General features: G+C 38.1%; 3 protein-coding genes across 5 annotated transcripts; 1 reads left to right on the forward strand and 2 right to left on the reverse strand.

The window, feature by feature from the left end:
* The first annotated feature begins 10668 nt into the window (after positions 1-10668).
* Positions 10669-12055, forward strand: LOC133722783 (uncharacterized). Its single transcript, XM_062149653.1, has one exon. The coding sequence runs from the start codon at positions 10669-10671 to the stop codon at positions 11932-11934; it is 1266 nt and encodes a 421-aa protein (XP_062005637.1). The 3' UTR covers positions 11935-12055.
* Positions 12056-15898: 3843 nt separating this feature from the next.
* Positions 15899-18117, reverse strand: LOC133723368 (UPF0481 protein At3g47200-like). 2 transcript variants are annotated; one of them, XM_062150186.1, is made up of 2 exons: positions 17812-18117; positions 15899-17466 (listed from the first exon to the last, which is right to left on the reverse strand). In XM_062150186.1, exon 2 carries the CDS (start codon positions 17417-17419, stop codon positions 16028-16030), a length of 1392 nt encoding a protein of 463 aa, XP_062006170.1. In that variant the 5' UTR covers positions 17420-17466; positions 17812-18117; the 3' UTR covers positions 15899-16027. The 2 variants fall into 2 exon arrangements, with proteins under 2 accessions (XP_062006170.1, XP_062006169.1); XM_062150185.1 differs by having other exon boundaries at positions 15899-17368; positions 17812-18116.
* Positions 18118-21847: 3730 nt separating this feature from the next.
* On the reverse strand, positions 21848-26086 carry LOC133720677 (auxin transporter-like protein 2). Of its 2 annotated transcripts, none has more exons than XM_062147100.1 (9): positions 25431-26086; positions 24955-25170; positions 24682-24867; positions 24423-24535; positions 24151-24334; positions 23935-24032; positions 23188-23395; positions 22832-23089; positions 21848-22340 (listed from the first exon to the last, which is right to left on the reverse strand). In XM_062147100.1, the coding sequence occupies exons 2-9, from the start codon at positions 25141-25143 to the stop codon at positions 22122-22124; spliced, it is 1455 nt and encodes a 484-aa protein (XP_062003084.1). In that variant the 5' UTR covers positions 25144-25170; positions 25431-26086; the 3' UTR covers positions 21848-22121. The 2 variants fall into 2 exon arrangements, with proteins under 2 accessions (XP_062003084.1, XP_062003083.1); XM_062147099.1 differs by having other exon boundaries at positions 24955-25161; positions 25431-26085.
* Between the last annotated feature and the right edge of the window lie 1231 nt (positions 26087-27317).

The raw sequence follows: 27317 nt of genomic DNA on the forward strand, positions 1-27317 counted from the left end.
TGAGAGACTCTGAGTCTTTCTCAGTTTTCGAATGCCTTATAAATGAAACTAAAGCTCTTTATATAGAGAGCGGAACTTAAACTAGAATTCAAAACACCATAATGTACAGAACAACTCCGTGACTTTTCAGCTTTCTGAGTGCTCCTGATGATGGAGGTCGGGTGGAGAAAGCAGAAAAGGATTGGGTGAAGTGTCTCTTTCTTCTTTTGAAAAAGCAAAAGTAGCTTTAGAAAAAGTCTAAAGTTCTACAGTTGCAAATTTGGAGCTTTATTCTTCTCCTGTAGCTTCACATGTTCTCATCTGTTTCAGAATTGTGGCCAAAGACAAAGGAGTTGTTGTCTGTCTGGGCCATGCGAGTGGTTGTAGCGTTGTCTTCGACATCTGTATCAACATACATCTTATAGTGGTTGTCAATTTCAAGCTTTTCCACCCACTGCATGCATGCCATTGTCGAGTCTATCTCTTTTCTGGTGAGAGATAGGAATAGATCACTGCTGACTACGTCAGGATGATCATAGGCAGTGATAATAGTTTTCTCTCCTGCTGCCAGGAAGGTATTGTTGATGTCTTCAGAGATGATCTTTTTAATGTACTCCAGGGCCATGGCCTTCATCCATGGGATGCTTGAGTTTGGCTGACCATTGTACCCAACGCAGGCAGGTTGTAGATATTTTCTTTGAATAATTCTCACATAATGATATGGAGAAATATATTCAACCTCACCGTTTGCCTTTCGGATCCATTCTGGGGGAGTGGATCTAAACTTTAGTCGAAGTGTACTGTCAGCATTTCTGACATTCTTGACAGTATTGACGATGATGGGCGGCAAACCTTTTAGATCATCATTTGTTTTAGTCCACAGATTATGGACAAAACCATTTTCAACAAGCCAAAGCTTGTGTTCTTGGGGATGTTCACTCTGAACATTTACCAGGTATCTTCCAACATATGGTCCCGCTATGATGAAGAGGGTTGGAGGAACTAGGTCTTCTGAATTGTGTCTTCCTATCAGATTGTGGAAGTCATGCCAATCTGTTTCAGTGAGTGCCATGATAGGGATCCTAGCACTTTCTGGATTTTCAAGGAAATTAATTTTTTCTTTCTTGACAGCACTCTGCTGTAGTTCTTCGAACTGTGGCCTGCCATTTTCATAGAGTTCCTCAGCTAAAGCGAAAAGAGCTGGGAACATTAGACCACTGCTTCTTTCTTGGAAGGCGAATAAAAGATTGTCCAGAATTGCCTTCTGGTGATAGGCGAGTCTCCTGCCAGTTCTAAACACAGGAGTATCAAAAGTTCGAAGTTCATAATTAAAAACATTAATTACTCCAGTTGGAGTAGGTTTGCTTTTTGGCAAAGCAACAGCCGTCAACGGTCTTGATGAGCCTTTACCGTCTGCCGTTTGAGACGGGCTAGCCAATCCTTTACCCTGGGATTGATCAGTTATGGCTGGTCTTTTTGGACCTAGCAGGAATTTTTTGAGGATTTCTTCTTTGGGATCCTCGATATCCTCATGTTCTTTCCCAAGTCTTCTGCTTCTGGGATTGCGACCTTCGTCATCATCTCTTTTGAACATGGCTAATTCTCTTGTCAAGGCGTCTGGAAGATAGTTCTTGTTTCCTGCAATTAATTCAACAACATAATCGTATTGGTTAAGAAATAATTGCCAGTTAGCTAATCTTCCTCTATCAGCAGCTTTATCAATTTTGAAATTTTTGAAATTCTTTACTCTGGCACAATCGGTGCGAACAGTAAAGGGTTTTCCAAGAAAAGCTGGAGAATTTAAAATCGTTTTCTTTACAGCCAAAATTTCTTTTTCCCCTGTGGGATAATTCAGTTCTGCAGGGCTGAACTTGCCACTACAAAATTTACAGATTTTTTCAATGTTAGTTCCAGGCGTTTTTTCCAGAACAACACCGGACCAGTAATTATCACTCGCATCTGTTTGGAGGATAATTTCATCATTCTCTTCTGGTTGTTGAAGAGGAGGGAGGTTTTTGCAGAGATTTTTTATCTGCTTCACAGTTTTTTCATCATCTTCTGTGAAGTTCCATTTTCTTTTGGAACTCGTTTTAGGTGATAACATTGCTGTTAACCCTGAGATCTTGGGGATGAAATCTCTCCCATAATTTATGACACCAAGGAATCTCTCTAGACTTTTGGCATCAGGAATTCTATCTGGGAATTTCCAGATCTTCTCAAGGATATGAGGTTGGAGTTTTATCACTCCATTCTTGATATTTATTCCTAGGAAATCAACTTCATCAAGGATAAAGAAGATTTTCTTTTCACCTAGGATAATTCCATGCTGAACTATCAGCTTTACAACCTCATAGAGGTGTTTCATATGTTCTTCTCTGTTTTTGGAGAAGACCAGAATGTCATCTATGTAGACGACGCAGAACTCCGCAACATGTTTGAAGATATTATCCATTTTTCTCTGGAAGATGGAGGGAGCTTGCTTTAGACCAAAAGGCATTACTAACCATTCGTAATGTCCTTGAGGTGTTCCAAATGCAGTGAGAGGTATACTCTCAGGATGCATCTTGACCTGCCAAAATCCTGACTTTGCATCAAATTTTGAAAAGACTTTAGCTCCTCTGAGCTGGTTGATCAATACTCTTACTTGAGCAATTTGATAGCCGTCTTTGACAGTCTTCTTATTGACATCTCGATAGTCAATAACCATTCTAGCTTTTCCTCGAAGGGTTTCTGCATGATTTCTCACGTAAAATGCTGGAGCATGATGAGGGCTAGTGGAAGGTTGAATTAATCTCTTGTTCAGGAGATCTTCAATATCCTTTCTGAATTCTTTTTGATCTTCCTCTTTGTATTGAGGAATGGCTTTGACATGACAGATGGCATTCATGTCATGCAATCTTAATTCACAGACCACTGGGTCTTTTTCCCAAAACTTCTGAGGGTCTACATCGATGTTCTGCTCGAGTAGTTTCTTGATTTTTTCAAGAGTGGGAATTTTCTGTGACTCAAGCTTATTCTGAAAATGCTTGAGGTTATGCTCATGGATGAAACTAGCTTCTTCTTCTTCACTAGTTTCTTCTTCTTCTTCTTCAGAAGATTCTTCAACAAGTAATTCTTCTTGTTGTTTGATTTGGAGTATGGGTTCAAATTTGGGTTTGTAGGAGGTAAGATCACCACTATTCTGTTGCGATCTCTGATATTGGGTAGTGAAGTTTGGTCCTACCACACTTTTGGCTTGAGTAAGCCGATCTGCCCAGAACACCCGTTCTCCCTTTCTGAAGCCTATCGCTTCTTCATCCTGAATAAATCTCTGTTGGAGAATGAAATCATTACCCAACAAGAAATCTGCGCCTTGACCTTCAGATTGCCAGACATTATGGATGGTAAATGTTCCTCCACCAATGGTGATATGAACATTTTTTGCTACTTTATTCATGGTGAGATGGCTTCCATCAAAAGTAACACCAGTAGCTGTTTTCTTTTTTTCTTTCCAGAGGTTTTCTGGAATTGCAAATCTCTTTGCAACTGTAAATCCTGATCCATTATCTACAAAGGCATGTAGATGATATTTTTTATGATCAGGGAATTTTAGTCCAATCTCAATGTAGTTGCTGTATCTACTCGTAGAGACGACTTTCGATTGCTGAAGCTCATTTTCTTGAGCTTGTTCCTTTGGAATGAATGGTTTACATTCTACTGGAACATTTTTCTGAGTGGGAGACATATCAGAATTCTTTGATGTTGTATTATCCCAGCCTGTAGGAAATATCTCTTTGCAGTCTGGATTACTGAACCAAAAAGGAGGGTCATATTTGACTTTATAGTCAAACTTGCCAGAGGGTAGGCCAAGTAGATCCCATGTTTCAGTAGCTGCTTCTTGTTTTTCTAAGAGATGAACATTTTCTGGTGGTTTTACCATTTCTATATTTTCTGGTATTTCAACCAGTTCAATATCGTCATCGATTTTTTCTTTGATGATGTCTTCCTTTTTCGAGGAAGATGGTTCCATGGTTTCCCGGAACAAAGTTTCTACTTCTTTCTCTTTTTTCTCAGAGAAATATTCTTCATATTCTTGTTCAACCAGTTGGCTGACAAGTCCATTCTTGGTTTTTCTTCTTGCTTCAGCTATGAAGCATTCTTTGTGATAAGTCTTTTTTGACTCTTCACAAAACATAGGGAGACCATTCTTTTCATGACATAAACAGTAGTCACAAACGAATGTACCAGGGTTCACCTGATACGAAGACATTAAGGATTCTGTCTTGCTTTCTTCCCAGTTTTTGATTCTCAAAACATTCATTTGTCTGGATTCGAAGTACTCTACTTCAGAATCTGTCTCAGACTCAGATGAACCTTCTTCTTCAGACCAGGCAGAATAAACTGACCTGTCGTCTTCTTCATCATCAGAATAGGCTATTTCGTAGCCTTTCATATTTGCAGATTCTACTATGTGCTCATATTCTTCAAAGAGAGCTTTAGTAGATCTTTTACCTTTTTCCGGGCATTCATTGGCATAGTGCCCTTCAGCTTTACATAACCAACATCTGCAAGCTTTCTTGCTTGGTTGTTTATGTTGATGAGTATTCTTCTTTTTCTTGAAGAATTTCTTTTTAGGATTTTCCTCCTGTTGTTTCTTGTAATTGGAACTTCTCTTGAATTTCCAATCTCTTTTCTTATTACCCTTTCTGAATCTTTTGGGGTAATATTTTTCTTTTCTTTTTCTGAGGAACTTGGATTCATGACATCCCCAGTTAGTGGGTACATCCAAGATTCCATAACAGAAATTTTCAACTCCTTTGAGTTGTTTCTTGGCCATCTTAGCTCTAAGATTGGCTTTGCATTGTTCTTTCAGTAATTGCCGGATTCTGTCGGCAATTCCTCCAACTGAAAATCTTTCAATTGGTTTTTCTGCTATGCTTTCTCGCACAGCTGTTCTCCATGGTTCAGAGAGTTTCCTGTGCAACAGGTTGACTAGATCAGTGCTTTCTAGTTCACCAATTGTACAGTAATATTCTTGAAATTCATTCAAGTATTCTTCAAAATATCTCATGTCACAAATTTTGAGAGCATAGATATTTGATTTGGCCGTTTCTCTGGCCTTTTCACTCATATTTGCAGAATCTCCACAGAACTGATCGTACAGGGGTACTGCAAAATCATACGGAGATTTTGAAGCTTTGATATCTTCAAGCCATTCTTTTCCTCTGGCCGTTTCTTTGAAAGAGAAATAATATTTCTTTGCTACTCCTGTGAGAGTAGTTTCAAAGTACATCTGAAGATCAGGAGCTTCGAATTTTCCAAAGGTGAGAGCAGATGCCATCATCAGGCTGTCTACCCATTGGTCAAGAGTTTTTCTCTTGTCTAGAGTTTTATCCAGATCTAACCAGATACCAAAATTGGTAATTGGTACTCTGGGTATTTTGTCCTCTGGGACAAATCTTTGAGAATTTCTTTCTCCATCTCTGCCCGTAGGGGCCTTCTGTATAGGGAGTTTCACCTTTCCTTTTTCTCTGGTGATGGAAGTTTTGGAGCTTTCTCCTTCTTCCATTTCAACATCCTGGTAGGGAAGGAGTTTTCTTTCCTTTCCTGGATTGAAATTTTTCATTTCTTCGATTAGTTTTTCTAATCTTTCTGGGTTTTCACAGAATTCTGCTTCTTCATAGAGATCATAGAGCTTTTGTGCTCTAAGCATATTGACTGGTCTGTTTAGATCAGCTTCAAGGTCTTCTTCAGTAATTGGATCTTCAATAGTGGATTTTGTGCCACTAGTACTAGCTTCTCTAGTGCTGTAGCTTCTTCTGAGAAGATTGTTGTTTATCCTGTTATTCTCAGGACAGACATCACTTTTTCTGTGATTGTCAAAATTTAGACTGATTTCTCCAGTCTTTCTGCTTTCATAAATTTTAGCTTTTGCACTTTCTGCTGGTAGCTTCGGACCAGATAATTTCCATTCAATAGGAAATGTTACTTCATTCCAAGTAACCTTGTGAATCTGTTGTGAATGGTTCTTCTGACTGGTGAGGAATCCAGTAGTAAGACCAGGGATGTTTGATATCCTTGTCTTTGGCTCTACTGTGGTACTCATCAGTTTATAGTATATTCTGTATACTATTGCCAATTCTTGCATATCGTTTTTCATAGATATGCCATCTGTCTTGACTCTCAGTCGGAGACAGTGAGCTGCATCTTTCAAGCTGGTAGAGAAGTTGGGGAAGCAGTTGAAATATGCTACTTGGTTGCACAGAGATGCTTCAAGGGTTCCCAAAAGACTAGCTTGAAAATCTTCCAGTCTATTGTCTTGTAAGACACATAGAACTGAACAGTTTATGCCTTCTCGAGCTAAAAGTTTTATGCCTACTTGGACTGCTCCAATATGCATAAATTGATAATTTTTTGCTTTTGCTCTGGCGACTTCTGCAGGAGTGATCAGTAGTAGATCTGTTTCTCCTGTTGTAGAGGGGGTTGTAAATTCCAGCAATTTGAAATGATGGCTGTCCATCAGGTCAAATGTTCCCCTTTTGTATATTTGCTTGAAATCTAGCTTTGGAATTGAGGCGTTTTTTACCTCATGCTCGATTTCATTGTATTCAAATTCTTCAGAATTTAGGAGTTGTACTCCTTTCTTTTTCCCGAAGATGCTCATCATTTTAACATCTCGAGTTTCTTTCGGGTTTTCATACCGAATACTAGTAGAACTAGTTGAGGGATCCAGAAAAATCAAGTTTGGAACAGGATTCTCTGGTCTTTCTAATGGTTTGAATCCATTAGCTTTCTTTTTTACTGTAGGCACTTTCTTGTCCTTCAGTATATTTTTCATATTTTTCATAGAATCCAGCGTTTTTTGCTGTTCATTGATTTTTTTACTAACACTTGTTAGCTTTTCTTCTTCCGTTTTTGGAAGCCCTTTGATATAATCCAGTTTGTTTTCCAGTTTTTCTAACTGGTGGATTATAACAGGAATTTTTTCTAGATGTTCTTGATATCTAGATATTTCTTGCTGCAGGATCTGATATTTTTCATCAGAAGATTTTAATAGAGAATTCAGTCTCTCTATTATTAAATCAGACATTGTCCCCATCAGGGATTCCCCTGCTGAGCTATTTTACAAGCTCTGATACCAGTGATTTGCGGATCTAACCAATGCTCAAATAATCAAGAGGTTTTTGTTCCTCTCCCAGAATATATAAAAGATTTTCAATGTCTTCTTCTAATTTATAAATTCTGGTTTGAAGTCTATAGATAATATCCCAGTAATTGGGAGTTTCTCTACTAAGACTTTCTCTATATTCTTTCAATTTTCTCAATTTTTCTTTTTCCTTATGAAGTTCTTTGCTAGTATTTTTGCAGATAGCATTTAACTCAAGTCTGTCGACAATCGAAATTATGAATAGTAAAAATAACTGTTTACCTTTGAGTATAGAGGATGGATTTATACCTGCAATATGTTTAAACAAACAAATTCAAAAGTATGGGCCCACTACGTTCCGTCAATTTTAATTTTTACTGAAGAAAAGGTAAATAACAAATAAGAAGAAAAGACAAAATGTCCTTAAGTGTCTAAAAACAAATGTAGTGGAGTTTCTTGTGTTTTGGAGTTTGGCCAAGGGGGTAGGTGTAGTTTCCCCAAAAAAAAATTCAGGGGTATACATGGAAAAAAAAAATAAACCCAATACAGCTTTTATATTCATTGTATAATTTAATATTAGAAAATCATTTAAACTTGACACTATATACATTACTATAATGTTGTTTGAGTGTTAACAGAAACATAAAGCCTTGGTGGTTAGCAAGTGCTATTTTCATACTTTTTTTAAATATTGACATGAGAAAAGAATGCAGCAGGGGATGTGATCTGAAAGCCATAGACACACCAAACCCTACATTAATTATATTATCAAAACAGATTATGCCACCACAAAGACAAAGTAGTTGGTTTTATTGCTTCTGAGGTCATTGCCAGAGAAGGAATTAATTATAGTTTTCAGCAATGTCACAACTTCAAATCAGTGGCACCTACTAAACTGCCAAAGTGATAGCATCCAAGACTCAAATTTGTATGATTGATTCGCTAATATAACCGAGGGAAAATTCATACCCTAAACCAAGGCTAGTTTCCTGATTCCTAAAACAAACTGGGATTTAAGCTATCAAACCTATAACGTGCACTGTGTGTCTATGTGTCTGTCATCTATTGCATTGATTCAGAACCCTTGCTGTAAATTCATTGTTTCTTTTCCAAGTCTTTTTCTGTTCACCATTTCCCTCCTGGTTCTTTGTTTGGATCACATTGTTTCCAACTTCTTATCTCTATGTGTTTGGGCAAGCATACTCTGAATCTATACACCCTTAACCTTGTGATCAAATAAATTTTTATTTAATCTCCTTGAGTTATCATTTTAAAAACCAAGTAGATATTAAACTACTTGAATGGATTCTTCTGTACATATTGATCCTTGAGTTATATGCTTTTTGTCTAAAAGGGATTGGGGGGTTTCCTTTCTGGGCCAAATTCCAACCCCATGAGACAAACAAATAGCTACTTCTTGACTACTCCTCAGCTTATAAAGTCTTTTATTGCTGTCAAAGTCTTTATTGATCGATTTCATTTTGATTATGTTGACATTTGCTGCTGTACTGCACTGTTATTGTTGATAAGTTGGTGAATGCCTACATAATTCTCAATCTTCTGTGTCAAAAATATATGATGTTTCATTATTCTGGCTTTCCTGCTGTGTGTAGTTTTTCATTAAGAGACTCTACAGAACAGGAATGCAATAAGTCAGCCATTCTCAGTCACTGGTATCATGTTGCATAATGAAATTTACAACTATTTATTGAATTTCCTTTTCCTTGATAATCTTTAGAAAGTTCTTATCATTCATATAATGTCCACATAATTTCCTTTTCATTAGTCTTCTTGTACCTTGTTTTACAGAAAAACTACCATCGATTCATGTATCTTGGTTGTTGCACTGAAACTTATTCTACAGATTATTTCAATTAGAATGCATGTATTATTATTTGTGATGACTGTAACTTGTGCTTCTGTATCTGTGTAGTTAATACTTGTCCTTGTCAAAGTGTTAATTAGATTAGAAGGAATAGCAATTGAGTGGTACTGTAGTAGTGGTTCTAAGTTCTAAGTTCTAAGTTCAGAAGGACTAATGTGCCTACGCTATATATGATTTCGTGCCTTCTAGTTTGAGGTACAGTTTCTGTCAAGATGGAGAAACAATGGCTGCAATTTGATAGAGAAAAGGAACAGACAAAGAAGAGGAAAAGAGGTGATGAAGAACAGAAAAAGAAGGGGAAAAAGAAGAGGAGGAAGTGGACCAATCAATGCTCCAAGCAATGATCTTGAAAATAGCAGATGTGCACTTTTGAATTGGAACAATTATGAAGAAGATGAAGTGGTAGCTGAAGGAATGATCTCTTCAACAAATCCAAGTACAAAAGTTCATTGTGTGCCTCTTGGACGAAATTGTTGGAAGGTTTGGGTTGATGTGGTGTTTGATGAGTATCAGACTATGGAAGTGTACAGATTAACCATGGATGCCAAACAACTTGGTGAAGCTATAGGAAGCACTCTTGCATGGCCCAAAAGCTCCATTGAAATGCTTCCTTAGTAGTTGAAGTAGCAGGTACATTTTGCTTTACTAGAGAATTTATGTAGGTCAGGAAGTACCATGCATGTTTTGTCAATGCTGGTGAACAAAGAATCCAGTACTTTGTCATGCATGTTTTGTAAAGAACATATGTATAAGAGAATGTGGCACTCCTAATGAAATGTATATTTTTCATACATGGTTAGTGTACGTGTACTAATATTGGCATGTGAATGTGTTTAAGTAATGGTGAATGTTTATAGAGGTACAGGAAAGCATAGCCCAACAAATTGGGTGCAATAATATATGCTGAAACGTTGTAACAACGTATGTAATATGACAACATACCATGTATGCTGTCGAAAACTAAAGACAACATGCTGAGAGTGTTGTTAAAACTTACAACATGCACTTGAAACGTTGTTGAAAATTTATGACAACGTGCAGAGCTCATTGTTGAATAATTACAACAACGTGCTTCACCTCTTTTTGACAACATGCAAAGCGCGATGTTAAGGACTCGAGGACTTTTAATGACTCTGGCATCTACAACATGCGCCAAACGTTGTCAAAAGTGATTGACAACGCTAATTGCATGTTGTTAAACATGTTTTTTCTTGTAGTGCACACACATTCACTTGAGTGTGAGCCTACCACTCCCTCTACCTTCCGATGATCGAGATGTCACTCTACAGTTTCTATTGATTGATTGATCTGCCGATGTAATAGGTGTTTTAGACAAGAAGCTGTAATAAGTAGTTATAAATATGACACTGAAATAAAGATTAGAGGATGTAAATTGGTATTTATTTTCGATAAGCAGCATTAAATGTTTACCAAATTGACTCTCAGGCCCCTATTAATTAGATTGATTTGAACATTGAAAAAAAGCAAATAAGCGATTACAGTCGCTTGCTGAATTTGCTACCTGAAATACACATCAAGCTAGCTCTGGTCCATAGTCCATAACATAATTGCATAAACTTGGAATACTACATGCAGTAAATCGTATGATAGAGACCTCCAAATGTGAGGGATTATATAAAGGTAGCACCTGGCCTGATTGACTGTACCATATATAACAATGAAAAGAATATCCCAGAAAGTGCTTGATTATAGGCTCCTTAGGCGCACTGTCGAATCCCCTGTCTTCACCACCCTCGCATTTGCTGCCATATTCTTCTTCATCTATGCAGACACCATCGTCTCTAACCTTCCCATGCCACCTGCTTTCTTGAGCTCAAGTCATGAACATCATCTTGATGATCACCAGACCACCGAGACTGAGAGCATAAGGAAACTTGCCATCCAAGAAAAGATTGATGAATTTGCAAATGCTGAACTTCTGGATCCCCTGATTCCTCCAGACAATGTCACGAAAGAGGAGAGACTTGTGTGGTTCCGGCGCAAACTCCCAGAACTTGAGATACTCAAATCCAATAATTTTACGCAGAAATTCCACAGTCGGGTGCTCGAGTTCCTCAACAATGGATGCAGCAGTCAATTCTACATGATATGGCTTTCACCGGCAAAGTCATTTGGGAAAAGAGAGTTCTTGGCCATGGACACCCTCTTCAAATCTCACCCTAAAGGCTGCTTGATGGTCATCTCTAAATCCATGGATTCAGAACTGGGATACAGAATCCTGAAGCCACTTCTGGATCGAGAATTCAAAATCCTCGCGATCACGCCAGACTTACCATTTCTAGTGAAGAACACACCAGCTGAGTCTTGGCTTGATGAAATGAAGAGTGGGAGGAGAGACCCAGGTCACATTCCATTGTCTCAAAACCTATCAAATCTTATTAGGCTGGCAATGCTGTACAAATATGGAGGTGTATACTTAGACACAGACTTCATAATTCTGAAGGACTTCTCTGGTTTGAGGAATGCAGTTGGGGCACAAAGTATAGACTCGGAGTCCAAAAACTGGACTAGACTAAATGGTGCAGTGATGATCTTTGACATACAGCATCCACTTTTGAGAGACTTCTTGTATGAATTTGCTTCAACTTTTAATGGAAACAAATGGGGTCACAATGGACCATACTTGGTTTCAAGGGTGATTAAGAAAGTGGGAAGTACACCTGGTTATAACCTTACGGTTTTGCCACCGGAGGCATTTTATCCGGTGGACTGGAATAGGATTTGGAGGCTTTATAGGAAGCCAAAGAAGGATTTGGAATCAAGATGGGTGGAAAGGATATTGAATGAGTTGAATGAAGAGGAGACTTATGCCGTGCACCTGTGGAACAAGCGAAGTAGAGCATTGGCCATTGAGGAGGGAAGTGTCATGGCTAGACTAATCTCAGAGCACTGTGTCATCTGCCAGGACATTTATAGTTCTTAAAAAAATGTATTTTCTATGATCGATGCTTGTATGACTTCCAAAGCTAAACTACGTTTTCTCTTTTGCGAAACCTTTTGTTACATTTCTGCACGTCTTCTGCCTGCAGTTGATTTATAGTTTTATACTATTTTTGGTTTTTTGTTAGATAGTTCAGGTGGTTTTGGGTTACACTCATCGATCTTGTTCATGTGGTTTAAAATTTTCGGTTTATGGTTCATATGTTTTGGAATTTAGTCAATTTTAGTTCAAATCACACAAAATCATCTTATTCTTCTTAGATATTCTTAACTTTTTTTCGTAAATACAAATGTAATGGTTGTTATTTAGACTATCGAGTTGATTTGCGAAATAAGAATCTCATATAGCTTTGATGAACTCTAACTTTGTTTGTAAAGGATCCGGCTCCTCTAAAGTGAGGAGGTTATAAATTTACGTCAATTTCATAAAATCTTGACCATCTGTCCAATCTAAGGGTCCTGACAATTGACACATCACTATTCCACTAATTTTTGGTTTTTCATCTTAACCCTAGTTAACTTTCCGTTAACTCCAAAAAAAAAAAAAAATTGGGAATTTCTCGTCAAGTTCCTTCTTCGTTCTTCCTTTCCTATTTCTCTTTACTTCCATGGCTGCGTACTAACCATAGAATGACTTCTTGCACTTGTGTTAATTAATATATTCATCAAGCTAGAATCAATTCTATGTTATTCATTCTATTTTCATAATTACGAATCAAATTATCAAATTGTTTATGGTTTGGGTACTAGAGAACTCGGATGACCAGATTCAATTTTCATAATCCTATGCTCATCTTTGATGGACCTGAGAATTAGAAAATTGTTTATTAGCTTGATCATGCATCATCAATATTAATGAACTCATCTTCAGCATCGCAATTGAGAATCTGCTATGTGATGAGTTCAAAAACTTAATCATGGAATTGAGTTCAAGAGTTCTTAAAATTCATCAAGATGCAATACTAAATTAAGATATATTAACTCCATTGGAAAAAAAAAAATTCCCTTCTCTTCCAACACAAAAAAAAAAAAAAAAAAAAAAAAAACAACAAAAGCAAGTTCAGTGTGTATTTTGGTCTTCGATCATGGTTTAGGTATCTTCAGATGTCTGTATTAATGGAATTCCACTTCAAATCAACATTTTCAAAAGTCCTAATCCTCTGTACAGTGTACAACATCAGATTTGTGATTATGAAAACAGAATAAATAGCATAGGATTATTTCCTTATGAATTTATTAATTAACAGAAGTGCAAGAACAGTCATTCCATGGTTAATGCACAACCATGGTAGCAAAAGAGAAATAGAAAAGGAAGCACAAAGAAGAACTTGACACAGAGAAGAACGCTGACCATAAATTCCTCTTTTTTTTTTTTTTTTAGAGAGTTAACGGCAAGTTAACTAGGATTTAGATAAAAAATAAAAAATTGGTGGAATAGTACTGTGTCAATTGTCAGGACCCTTAGATTAGATAGAGAGTCAAGATTTTATGAAATTGACATAAATTCACAACCTCCTCACTTTAGAGGAGCCGGATCCGTTTGTAAATACGAATGTACGTAATGGTTGTCATTAAAACTATTGATTAATTTGAATGCAAAATAAGAATCTCATATAACTTTGATGAACTCCACATCTAAGTATAGATGTCATTTTCTCTCTCCAACTTCTTCTTTGGAAATTTGTGTAGAATCTGTATCTCTGTCTCTCTAAAATACAATTTCCGCCTTTCTTATACTTTCTTCCTATGCTAGCTTTAGAGAATGTAGGTTTAACTTTAGTGGTAGGTTTGACTGGGTGGGATGTTATATGTTTGATAGAAGAAGTTATATGTTTGGACCTGATCAGTGTGGCAATTATCGTCTTCGGTTATTTGATTGCTTCTGTTTTTTTTTTTTTTTCCTATTTTGCTGATGAGAAATTTTATACACACACCATTATCTACTTAATTATACAAAGATACAAAAATTAACAAGTTAAATAGTTAAAACAAATATAAAAAAATTTATCATGAGACGGCCGCCAACTCAACTATATATGAAGATAATAATAGGATTAAATACTTATTACTCCTCAAACTTTTGCCTGAAAAACAGTTTAGTCCCTCGCATTTTAAATTAAACTGGATAGTCCTTATTCTTTCTAATTCTCACACAACAGGTCCAAAACAGGTCTAAAATGACTATTCTACCCCCAAGATCATTTTTTATATTTTTTTCTCTCTCTTTTTTCAATTTCTCTCTCTTTTTTTATTTATTTTTTCTGCTTTTCTCTCTCTCCCTCTCCACAGATTGATCTTCTCTCTCTTTTTTCAATTTCTTTATGCTTTTCTCCCTTGCCCTCGCCCTCGCCACTAAATGGGTCTTTGTCTTCCTTGCCCTCGTCTTTCGATTCAACTCCCTCAATCGGCTCAGCAGCACCGCCGCCTCCGACAACTACTCTAATGAACCCAACCACCAACTCAGTCAAATCTCCACCGCCTTCTTTGGCTCCAACTGGCTCGGCTTCAGCTTCTAGTACTAGTACTACAAAGAAGAACAATAAGCTTCAGCTGAATCCGGAGAAAGAAAGCGATGATCGGAAGCAGGGTCAACCGACGGTGTCTTCTAACATTACGAGATTGCCTTTTGGTTAGTTCTTCAACTTTTCCGGCTAGTTTTATCAATTGTTTGTAATCTGGTAGTTTCAGTGTGTTGTTATTGCTCGATCTGATCTGGGTGTTTCTGATCATTCGTAATATGTTGGATGATGATAGTGAGGTGGCTTATTGGTGGGAGTGGTGGAGGATGAGGAGGAGGAGAGGTGGCTGAGCTTAGTGGGGACGACGACGGAGGTGGAGATGGAATTGTGGCGGCGGAGCTTCCATGAGGGGTGGAGGGGGCCCACCAAGCGCTGCAGAGTGGTAGTGAGTGCGGTGGATCGAGTGGATAAACTCGAGGTCGGATACGAGCTTGGAGAGAGAGAGAGAGAGAACCAGCCAGAAAAAAAATAAAAAATAAAAAGAGAGAAAAGATCGATCTGTGGAGAGGGAGAGAGAGAAAAGCAGAAAAAATAAATATAAAAAGAGAGAGAAAAAAAATAAAAAAGGATCTTGGGGGTAGAATAGTCATTTTAGACCTGTTTTGGACCTGTTGTGTGAGAATTAGAAAGAATAAAGACTATCCAGTTTAATTTGAAAGGCGAGAGACTAAACTGTTTTTCAGGCAAAAGTTGAAGGAGTAACAAGTATTTAATCCATAATAATATACTACAAGGAGCCACCTTTTACGAATTTATGACTATTAGAAATTTATAGTAATTGAATTTCTCATTGATGGGGCATGGGCACCAGCTCCTTAATTCATTTTTTTTTTTTAGAGAAAGCTCCTTAATTCATATTTGTACTCTAACCGTTGCTGATTAATAAACTTGTAGATGTTAGTTGACCGGTATCTCTTCTTAAGATCGATGGTGTATATAAATACAATAACACTCTAGGCAATGCGTATTTATACTTGACTAAACCAAAAAAGAAATGAAATTAAATAATACATCATAGCCAGTTGATTAAAAACTTAAGATACCAATGTTGGAAACAGAGTCCCCTGTGCCACCAAAACATTCACTTTCTGCAGACTTCGATGCCTTGCAAGATCCACTTCAATTACAAAATGACCAAATAAACACAACGGATTGCCTTACCGAGATAGAATGGTTATAGACACAATGAACTAATAGACATTCTTCGGGACATGCATGTTTCTCATCCATTTTTATTTTATGTAATATTCTACCTTAAAAACAATTGATGGAATGTCAATTAACCAAAAGTGGTCGTTAAGGTAAATAAGTTCACTCAAGTAACTGAGTCGTAAAAGTGATAACAGCATATGTTTGTCATTCACGCATGGTCGCATGTATTGTAGAAACAATCAAAGGGAAAAGTGCACAATAAGCTGCAATAATGAATGAACAGAATATCCACTTTTGGCTCCATACAATTGCACATAAATCATGAAAGCAGAAGGATGATACAGATTACTTATCCGTACAGGATGAAACTTTAAACACATATAAATGACTGAATAATGAGTAGTGTTAGCGAGGGCGGACAGTAAAGAATGTTTGTAAAGCTGTGAGAATGAAAAGTATAATGGCTGCAACAAATGATATCATACTCCATGCTGTGGAGAAATAAGTGCGATAAATGTACTTTATACCTCTGCGAAACCAGAACTTGCCATGGTAAGCATTCACTTTGTCACACAAATCACCAAAGTAGAACTCCTTCACAACAACTTCATCAAGTATACTTTTGAGTTGAGACAAGTACTCTTCTTCTCTAATCCAATTGGAACTTATGATCCCTCTTTGCTTAAGTAGTCTGATATCTCGCGGGGAACGAATGAGACTCTTCAAGAGAATTGCGTATGATGTCATGTGATGCAGGCTGCCAAGACTGCATTGCTCGAAAGCAATCAAGTTCCTCAAGAGTGAATCGTCAATGAAAATCGGTGGAATTTTAATTACTCCCCTGCTGAAAGTTATGTTCAACAAATGGTCCGTCCTCTGCTGCTTCTGAAACTCGATTCCAGCGTCCGAAAGCTCTGAAGCACAAAAATTGAATCCCCATTTTTTAGTACTGCCGAATACTGGTTCAGGTCTGGAATGATGTTTCATTTCGGTAATCATTTCAATTTCTACTGAGATGTCACAATTACTTGGGAGGTAAAATTTGTGCAAGACATCAAGCAAATGGTTGTACTGCGTGTCCCAATCTTCTACAAAGGCCTTATAGTTCATGGGTTGAAAAAAAGTAAGAGCAAGGCTAGCGACAGAGTTTGGTCGACTATTCTTTAGATGAGGCTTAATGGCCTCATATAAACGCTCGAGAATCATAAAGGGGATCTGGTTTTCGAGTAGTGCTAGATCATGTTGAAGAGCCGCGATCATCCAAGCACTATTGAATATTGCATCAGATTGATAATCCAGTGTCATATTCAAGTGTTCCTCATACTTGAGGAAAAGTTCCAGAATGAAGCATCCATCAACTAACACAACTTCTGCAAGCTCCTTGTGTCCCTTGTCTTTGTGGCTCATCCTTTTAGCATAGCAGCCACGAATTTCTGAGTCTAAATCATAAACAGCACTCGTGCACTCTTTCCAACACTCTAGAAACTGCTGACGATCTTCAATTCGCTGAAATAAGTGATGCATGTAAGCCCATTTACGCTCTCTCATGGCTGCAAGGTCATGGTTGCCTAGATGCAAAGGACCAATTGAGACAATGCGACAGTTGTAGGCCTCATCCTTCACTCGTCGAAGTTTCGTTGGAACTGTGTGGATGCTCAGACATCCAGAACCACTTTCCACCTTGCGGTGAAGCTTTTCAGTAATCTCCCGATGCCACTCTTTCTTCTTGTCAATTGCTTCTACTTGCTGTTTGAATTTGTTTCGTACGACAGAATGTAAATATGACAGAATACACATATACTTGTATTATTTGTTCATTTTTAGGTGTGCTTGAAATATGAGAGCTACAAAATGAAACAGAGTGGATCGAACTAACTTAGACTCGATCTTCATAAGTTTATAGAATAAGTATGTTGACTAGTAGCTAGCTTTACTATTTACTATAATTAACTGTCAAGCAGCAGGAATTTTACTTCTGACCAGGTAAAAATATTGTACTCATTACAAAATGAAATAGACAGTGGATATAACTAAGTAGGACTCGATCGTCAAATAGAATAAGTATGTTAACTAGCAGCTACCTTCGCTACAATAATCAACTGTGAAGAAGCAGGAATTTGCGTTTGACCATATAAGCTATTACACTCCTATAGACGACTCGAAATTAAGCGAAGCTTAGAAGTTCTTACCTGGATTTCCTGCTGGAATTCAGTCATCTTGGCAGGTTTTCCTTTGTCGTCGGACCACCAATTTGAGCTTTTTCCCCAATCACTGCATATCGGCTTTGATTTGTAGCCAACTATGAAGATGGATATATGAGAATAGGAACACCCTGGAACAAGTGACTCCAAATTAGTTGTATTCTTGCTCCACTTCTGATCTGTACCTATGCAAAATTTATTAAATACATTTGACCAATTCTGAACCGCCACCAGTGGAAGAGGAAAAGAATAGTCATATCTGTAACAAACTATTTCGTGAATGCTTTGCTTTCTCATCTGTCAAACTAAGCTCACTTAATTGACTTAGGTCGTTGAATGGTAGGCACATCTTCCTACAATAGAGCTTTAATTTTTTTTTTTTTTTTTTTTTTGAATAGAGCTTTAATTGAGTTACTTTAATTTGCAAAAATTTCCCAAAGAAATAAACTGAACTACAGTAGTACTAATCAACTAGTTAGGAATCCTTTGGCGTCAAATTATGGCATTATTTAATATTGAATATTGGATCAGACAGATCTTTCGGCGTCAAATTTTGGCCGTGTTCATAATACCCGAGGAAAAGTTCCAGTATCAATTATGAAACAGCCATATATCAAGCAACAATATATTTGCAATCTCAATAGAAACCTTTGCGCACAGATTATGGAAAAATAGTGTGTTAGTATTGCACCTAACGCTGTTTGAGCTCCATCATAGCTTCAAGGTTGTCTAGATGATAAGGTCCAATGCAGTGGCGGAGCTGCAGCTGGGTAATTAAGGTTCTGCCAAAAAATATAGAAACTCCTAAAAGAAGTCGAACCAGGGACCTTGCGTATTGAAAAAGCTGGGCAAAAACACTGTCAACAGCACATATGAAACTGTTAAGGACCAAATGGTAATCAACCTTTAGCTCACTTCAATTCTTTTTTTCCTTCCCCTCACCACCGATACAAAGGCAAGACTACAGGCATCAGCGTTAACTTTTCGAATTCTGTTTGGAACTCTACCGACCATTTTCCACGTCGGATGACGGGAGGCTGACATGATACGTTGTACTATCCACTGAACATCATAGAAGTTCATCTAATTGAAATTTCTCTTTCCTGTTTAAATTAGGAAATAATTTTTATATGAAATATACGTGAATGTCTAGTCCATACTAATAAGAGCATTTCCACCGGTCTTATTTTGACCGGCCTCCAGCAAGGATGAATGAGGTGGTGACCGGCCACAAGGAAAAACTTGCATCCACCGGCCCAATCTTGCCCAGCCAAGGTTTGGCTTTTCATGACCGAGTCCAAAAAAAAAAGGCAAGCCCCTAACTAAAATCTTGACCCAAACTGACTGGCTGCCAGCTCAGCCCAGAAGAAATCGTGGCTGACGTCAGCCACTGACGCACAGAGAGAGACGCGGAAGAGAGGAGGCGTGGTCGCCGAGTCCGATTTGCTCCGCCTGGAGTTGCTTCGATCTCGGCCTGGGGGCAGCGGTTGGTAGGGCTGACGCTACGGAGCGGCTGGGTGAGGCGAGGCGACCTTGGGAGCGCTGGGACCGTGGCCGGAGGAGGGAGAAAAAGCCGGGTCTGGTCGGACGAGACCCGCCAAGTCTGGGGGAGCGCGCGAGAGAGAGAGAGAACCGGAGGGGTGGGGGAATGAAAAAAAGAAAAAATTTCATCCTTTGAAACAAAATAGAATTTTTTTTTGCTATTTATAGAAAATTCTCAGATTTCAAAAATTCATAATAAATTCATACGAGATCGTATGAATATTGCGTTCCATATATGCACGAGATCGTATCGACGAGTTCTACAACTTTCATGAAGGAAGTTTTCCCAAATTCCGAACGTATAAAAAGTCAATTTTCACGACTCCCTAAATAACGTTCGTTTCGAAAATAAAAATCGATTCGAAACTGAATTTCTCATACAAAACATATATAAGAAAAAATCAATGAACAGTAAAACTGACTGGTCAAGAAACGGAACGGGTGGAAACCCATGTCCAGTGGCAGTGAACAGTTTCTTGACTGGTCGACCCCTTGACTTTTCGACCTTGACATTTATTGACAACGGGTGGACTTGCTCTAATGTGATTGTGAGGGACTGAGAGTGTTGGTTTTGGCTGAATTTCATTCTTAAATTTTTTTCATATTATTGTTTTCCCTGACAAGCCTTTTGTGGTGAAACACTGACATGAAGAAAACCCGATCACCACAATTTCAATAGTGCTTCCTAAGCAAGAGCAGAAATCAATTGAATATAATATTAAGACTAAACATTTTCGTATAAGAAAAGGAAAACTGACAAAATCAAAAAGGGCATTTATAAAAACGTTAATGACGAAAAACTCAAAGAGAAAAGAAGAGCCAAGCTCATGAACTTGCCTGATGATCAGCTTCTGCTCTTGATTCACTCATCTCAGCAGATCTTTTGTCCTCCTACGACAAGCAATCTTAAGCGACTGAGTAGGACTATTATCTACTCTGATAATACTTCCAATTTAAAAGGGAAGGAAAAAACAATAAAAAACCCTCTTGGACCGTTCTTTCTCATTTGTTTGTATCTGCAGACTAGTTCTGAACCACCCCCACCCACTCGGGGAAGGAAGAAATTAACTAATCGATCGCTCACTTATTCGACTCCTCTCTCTTTGTAGTGTATAGCGTTCGGCCGTTTGGGGCATATACAAGATAATATTATCTCTGGGTTTGGGCCCAAAAAAAAAAAACAAAAAAAAAAACAAAGATATTATCTGGGAAAGAAAATTGAGCTGCAGGCCCAAATACGAAATCAAATTGAGATCAGCCCATTTACAATTCCTTTCCTCTTAGATCATTGGTATGACGAATTTTCTCATCGGGTTGACTTGGTGTATCCCCGCCTCTGGCTTCGGGGATTTTAGACGGGAACTCAAAGAAAACAGAAACTCTTACGAGCTCTAGAAAATTACATACCTATCGCGGGTAGGAATCCCTTCTAACCTTAGAAACTTAGGCTCTTATTCGTCAACGAACACAATATTTATTTGACATTTGTTTTGCTACATACCCATAGTGAATATGCGTGGTTGATCCTGTGTTGATGTCAATCAAAGTATTTATTGTTCGATGAATTTCTAACCTTAGGGGCAGAGGTCATGTATGTCGATGAATCACAATATCATTTATTCGACATTTGTTTTGCTACCTACCCATCACGAGTATGCGTGGTCGATCTTGCATTGATTACATATCCATCGCAAGTAGGGATACCCTTCTAACCGTACGTATGGACTTAGGTTCTTGCACGTCAACGAACACTATCATTTATTCGACACTTCTTTAGCTTCCTAAACGTCGTGAGTATGAGTGGTTGATCCTACGTTGATGTCGATTAAAGTATTTGTTCAGTAGCTTAGGTCATACATGTCGATGAATCACAATAATGACAATATCATTTGCTACCTATATCCATTATGAATAGGGGTCGTGGCTACAAACCCATCACACAAGTAGGTATGTCCTTCTAACCTTCTAGGTTTAGACTCATGCACGTCGATGAATCACAGTATCAAATGCACATCCATGAATCACAATATCATTTCAATTGTAAGAAATTAGGACCTACTCATCGAGAGTAGAAAACACTCGACAATTAAAAGTTTGATGTAATTTGTTATAAGTATGACAGTAAACGAGTCAATTTTTATAGGTTACTTCAAACTTGAAAGAGGAGAGCAGCAGGTGATATTAAGGGAATCCACGTGCAACCCAAGTGGAAGTGAAGCGGGTCCACGATCCATTCTCTCACACTCTAAAACTCTCAAATGGAAGGAATCTAAGGTCAAAGGGAGGCATTAAAACAAGTCCACATACACCCCTTGAGATAAAGCCACGTTACAAGACCCATACCTTGCCATTTTATAACCCCCTTTGGAAACATGCCAAGTAATAATGACACTGAGGGGAGCCATACCAAGCCCAACAACAAAATCTTAACAATATCCACCACAAAAGCTGGAACAAAAATATTTATAAAAAAAAAAGACAATACCTAAAAACATATATATTTCATTTAATTAATTAACCTCTGTTGTGATAGGAAAAGAAATCATCAACACAACTCAACACACTATTCATAAACTAATTTTAAAAAATAGAAAAATAAATAAAAAAGAGAAAAATCCAACACACATCACATGTAGGGGGGGGCAAATATTACTATTTCCCCATGTATGGTACAAAATATGAAGAGGAATCAGGTCTGCTAGAGAGAGGATTTGATAGCTGAGAATCATCTTCAAGCTTTTGGGGTGATGGAACTTTTAGTTATGTGGGGCTGGTGCTACTACTGGCTTTGGGGGCTTGCATTGATAGCACTTTGCAAACAGCCCAAATGTGTCCACTTGCCTCACAAAGTTGGTCATGCTGGCCCATCCACCGAACCCGAACCCGATTACCAGAACCCACACAACTATGAAGGAGTTGATCACAAACATGGCTGTCCAACTTGGTAAAAAGAATGGTGGCTTCTCCGCAGCATTCTGCAATATACAGTAAAAACAAATTACTTAACATTACTATGTTTTGATTCAACAAAAAGTAACTTTAGATTCAACATAAAGTAACCCAAACGACATTTGGTTTCAGAGTTTCAAGCTATAAAATTTTTGTTCAATATAGGCATGCCCAACTTAGAGAGAGTCAAATCAAAACAGCTCATCTATAACACTCCCCAACTGTAGTGTATAACTAAACGAAAAGGACTGGCCACCTATCTCAATTCTTCTCGTAACATTTCCAAATCAAAGCCATAAATGTTCTTTGTACATTTGCTGCTCCCATTCTCTCTCTCTCCCTCTCTGGACTCAACTCTGGTCTGCGGGAATCCCCATCAAACCCAGGTTCCACTCACCACAATGACCCAGACACCCCCACCAAATCAAGATAATTACACCTTGCCACTTGACAAACAGTATACTGCATAATTGTGCAGGAGAATACAGTAAGTTAGTTAGGAGATGGATATATTTACCTGTCTGGCAGATGCTTTTCTGTATGTGAGCATATGAGCCAAAGATGGGATGATGTAGACTGTGAAACTAACCAAGAGAGCCCCAACCGCAGAGTTAATCGGTCCGAAAAACGGAAAGATTATAGCCAAGAACCAAATTGGGATCACAACTGGAAGCCTAGCCAGTGCCCTCAAGCAAATGCTTCTTGTGTCATGCATACCGATCACCTTCTCCCACACAAAGTACAATGGTGTGCAAGCAAACCCAAAAGTAATAAACTGTAACAGTTTCACCAAAAAATTACAGTGTCAGTGACTGTAAAAAGTAAACACAATGTCTGCTCAGGGTAAAAAAAAATGAATAGGTGAATAAGGACCTGGTGAATGAGCATGAGGATAACAGCAGCGTCACGCCACGCATTCTTGGGGAGGAGAGAGAAGGCGTTGGAATGGTTGAGAAGCTCATCGCCGAAGGCCCAGTAAACGACCGAAGCCGAGGGAATTGTCAATGTGAAAACATAGAGTGTGGCAAACAAGTAAATGTACTTGAATTTTTGTGGCTTCCACATGGCATGCATGATTTCCCTGCAAAAATAATTTGCACACTTCACTGATCAGAAACTCAGAGTCCTTTCACATGAATAATATAGTTCCAATTGTATCTATTTCAAGGTCAACAAGAACATGGGGAGACATTTTATAATCAAGAAATTGACCAGGAACACCCTATATGCCATATCTTTAGATTAGATCTGTAGCTTAGAACTGTAGCTGATATGTGAACTGAATAATTAAGTCTAGCTCTAGCTTAAAAACAAAGACAATGAAAGTCTCTATCATATAGAAATTATAATATGCCACCGTCGAAGACAAATTGAATGAGACTGAATAATGGTTAAAAGCCTGAAACACAGAACATGCATTCTTTTGGTAAAAAAAACTAGGACCATTTTACTGAAATTCTAATGGGGAGGTTAACTGTTGTTTTCCAAGACCAAACAAAAGTAGATAGGATTATCTTGTCTGGGTCTCGAAAACCAAGACGCCGGCAAAAGCTGCAAGCAGAAGCCATGTAGAAGGTAGTGAAATTATAATAGTGGAGGGGGAAAAAGAGAAAGGCTTACACTGTAACAGCATGGCCACCAAAGGTGTATAGTATGTTGGTGGCGCCGGTGAAATACAGCACCATCTTTTGGGGAGCCGAGTGTGTAACACCTTCAACCTGCAAAGGGCAATCATTCTCAGTTTTTCACCCCATAAAAGTTTACTTCTTACCCTAAAGTGAAAAAGAAAGTATCTTATTTGAAAAAGGTGACAACAGTGGATTAGTGGGTTTTTACCTGTCCGTGAACAGCAGCTGCTATGGTCATGTACCAGGCTGTGTAAGTGGTCATTCCAAGTCCAAGGAAAGACCAAATCCGATAGTTATGGAAAGAAGGTATGAACACTGTAGTGGCACAGCAAGCTCCAAAGATATATGTCCAAGTCCTCTTGTCCAAATTGTCATTGATGTAATATATGTTGCTGATGAACGAAACGCCGACAGTTAAAATCACAGAAAACAGAGATGAAATATACCTCGTCAGAAAGTAAAAATGGAAACAGGATTTACCTTGCACAAGCAATGAGCTGAATGACAGATCCAAATAGGAGGAAGGTACAGTTGAAGGCAAGCCCCACTGCTTTCCAGTAAGGACCAAGTAACCCATCAAGCACTTCAAACCACTGGAACCAAAAACAGTGTTTGCTTTTAGTGGAGATCGATTTAAAAGGAATTTGGAGCGCACTGTAACTTCAGATATATTTTGCTTTAAAGATTAGCCAATATCAATGATGTTGGTGGTCCTAATAAGAAGCACAGTATCACTGACCTGGATAACATGGTTCTTGAAATTAACATTCTCCTTCTCCTTCCTGCTCCGGAACTCAATATAGAGCACACTGATTAGATAAGCCGTCCAGCTTCCGACGATCCCATAGAACAGCTGAAGCAAGATACCGGATAAAAGTCCGAGCTGAGAGAATGAGTATGGAAGTGTCAATAGTACTTGCGCCACCTGCAAAAACCACAAAACGAATTAGACCAAAATCAAGAAAAAAACCGAAACTGTATCTTAGATGGATTGGTTTTTAGCAAGTAGTACTTGATTGGAAGCACAGCTGAACCAGGCGTCCCAAGCAGAGCCACCATGCCAGAGAAAGTTCTTGACACTAAACAATGAGGCGTTTTCTCCATCTTTATTCTCTTCTGCTCCCAATTCCTTTCCTTCATGATCTGCTCCCTCGCTAAAGTTGGAGACTATTGCCTCCTCTGCTTGCTTCTGAGGCAACATTGTGGTAACGTCTAAATCCTGGTAGATCCGAAACACATAAAAAGACAGTAAATGAGACAAAAGCTTGTGTATATAAAATCAAATTAACGAAGCCGGCAGCCCCAGAAAACGAAAGCCAATAAGACCCCAGATCCAAAAAACTCAGAGAAAATTCCTTCCAGAACTAAAAAAAGATTGAAACATCCACAGAAACCCACAAAGACTAAAAACAAAGACTAACATGGTTTTCGGGAACTAACTGACTAAAGAGTACAAACCAAACTCAACACCATCTTAAACTACCATACCTTGCTTGAAATGTCACTTTCTCTCCCTCCCCGGGCTCTTGACTTTGATGTATCAGCTTTTTCCTTTGCTTTCAGATTTGATAAAAAAAAAAAAAAGCAGTAGAGGAATTACAAAGTGTTGTTGCTGGGTTTAAGAATTCTCCGTTCGAAGAAGTGGCAGTGAGAGTGTTCTTAAATGCAGCGTTGAAAGCTTTTAATTATTTCAAAAGCGCTTCTGCCAAAAGCAGGCTCTGCCAAAACCTTAAATGCGCCACCAATTTGCTCAGAGCCGAACCAGAAGGCGGCGAAAGGCCCAGAAAAGCAGGAAAAGGAGAGAAGAAAAATCTCTGAGGTGGTGCTTCTTCAAAGGTGGGTGGTGGCAGAGGTTGAAGAAAAGAGCCTTTTCGCTCTTATTCTAGTAAATGCAATATATTATATAAATTAAACAAAACAAAGCAACGAATTGCTAGGTAGATAGGTAGCTTGTGCTTTCGCTTTTCTCTTTGAGATGTGAGTGAATGAAGAAAAGGGTGAAAGAGACGAAGCCCTTCGTCGTCCCCAATTCCCTCTGTACTCCAACAAAAAGGATTCGATTCTTGGGTGACAGAGAGTTTAGAGATCAAGGCGAGTGGGACGTTGTTTATGATCAGTGAGGAAGGACTAAGGACTCAATTAAACAATGTATCTTCCCTTTTATAGCCCGGAGAACCGCTTCAACGGCTAAGACTACTTTTTTGTTCAAAAACACAATATAATTAATAAAAGAAAATTCAGCTAAGCAAATAGTTAGTTCTTAATTCATTGTAAAATAATACGAATTTTCAATATTTCGCCAGTGTATTTACTAGGTATGTCAATTATGTTCGTATAAGAACAAAATTGACACTATTCACCAATGAAATTAATTATTGGCTCGATTATTATCGAATTAATTATTGATTTTGTATAGTTTTACATGATAAATGTATGATATACATGCGGAATCTGACGATGTGTAACTCATAACGTCTACTTAAGATCTGCATACTGTCAAATATGTATGTCATACATATATAATGTGTGTATAGTACAAATTTTATTATAAAATTATGAGAACGAACCTTTCACTTTCCTGAAAATGTCATTTTGTGAGAGAGCAGAATGTCACCAATCATAAAACTCACTTGTTTATTTCTTGCTTGCTTACTTTCCTACTCTACGTATCAAAATGACTGCAGGGGGTCTTAATTTCAGTTTCCCATATTTACAAGTACAAATACATTAAATATTTAATGATGGGCCCAAATATCAATCAATAATTCAATTTCCCAATTAATCCCATCAGCAATTAAAATCTGGGTTCCCTTGCTTTAATTTTCTAGATTTAACTCGTTCGAGGCTCTTCAACCAAGAAAAGTACACCCCAAAAACCAGTCTCAATCTTCATCGAAGAGTTTAAAGACTGTGTGTAAAGATACTATAAAGATTATTATTATTATTATTATTTTGGTATTAGTTTAACTGGGCCGCCCATTCTATCCAACCGGTGTAAAACCGGAGCCCCATTTATGACTTTGCTTCTTTCTTACGAAGAGTCTGCTCTATCTTTATGGCCAAGTTGGCTTGGCTCGAGCCATGATGGCCCGGTCGGCTTCCGGCACGCTTTTAAAGAAAACACGCGCGCATGAGCCCCAACCCCACTTCCCGCCGGCTCATGATAGAACAAAACACTGCGCTCTTTTATATCGGACGGCTCCGAGCGGCCCACTATATAACACACATCATCACCATTAGTTTTCAAGATGATTCAACTTTATTTGATTTCATGATGAAATAGTGGTGTGAATATGTAATGATATTGGCATACTCCTGTATGGAATTTTGTTATAATTGAGGAAGCTTTATTCCTTGTTTGAGAAATCAACTAGT

This window comes from Rosa rugosa, chromosome 7 (assembly GCF_958449725.1).
Source record: "Rosa rugosa chromosome 7, drRosRugo1.1, whole genome shotgun sequence".
Taxonomy (NCBI): Eukaryota; Viridiplantae; Streptophyta; class Magnoliopsida; order Rosales; family Rosaceae; genus Rosa; species Rosa rugosa.

Coding starts and splice junctions, on each gene's coding strand:
- LOC133722783 (XM_062149653.1), top strand. CDS start 10,669: ATGAAAAGAATATCCCAGAAAGTGCTTGATTATAGGCTCCTTAGGCGC.
- LOC133723368 (XM_062150186.1), bottom strand. CDS start 17,419: ATGTGTATTCTGTCATATTTACATTCTGTCGTACGAAACAAATTCAAA.
- LOC133720677 (XM_062147100.1), bottom strand. CDS start 25,143: ATGTTGCCTCAGAAGCAAGCAGAGGAGGCAATAGTCTCCAACTTTAGC. Junction 24,868..24,954: donor TCAGCTGTGCTTCCAATCAA/GTACTACTTGCT, acceptor TGGTTTTTGCAG/GTGGCGCAAGTACTATTGAC. Junction 24,536..24,681: donor TCAAGAACCATGTTATCCAG/GTCAGTGATACT, acceptor TTTTGGTTCCAG/TGGTTTGAAGTGCTTGATGG.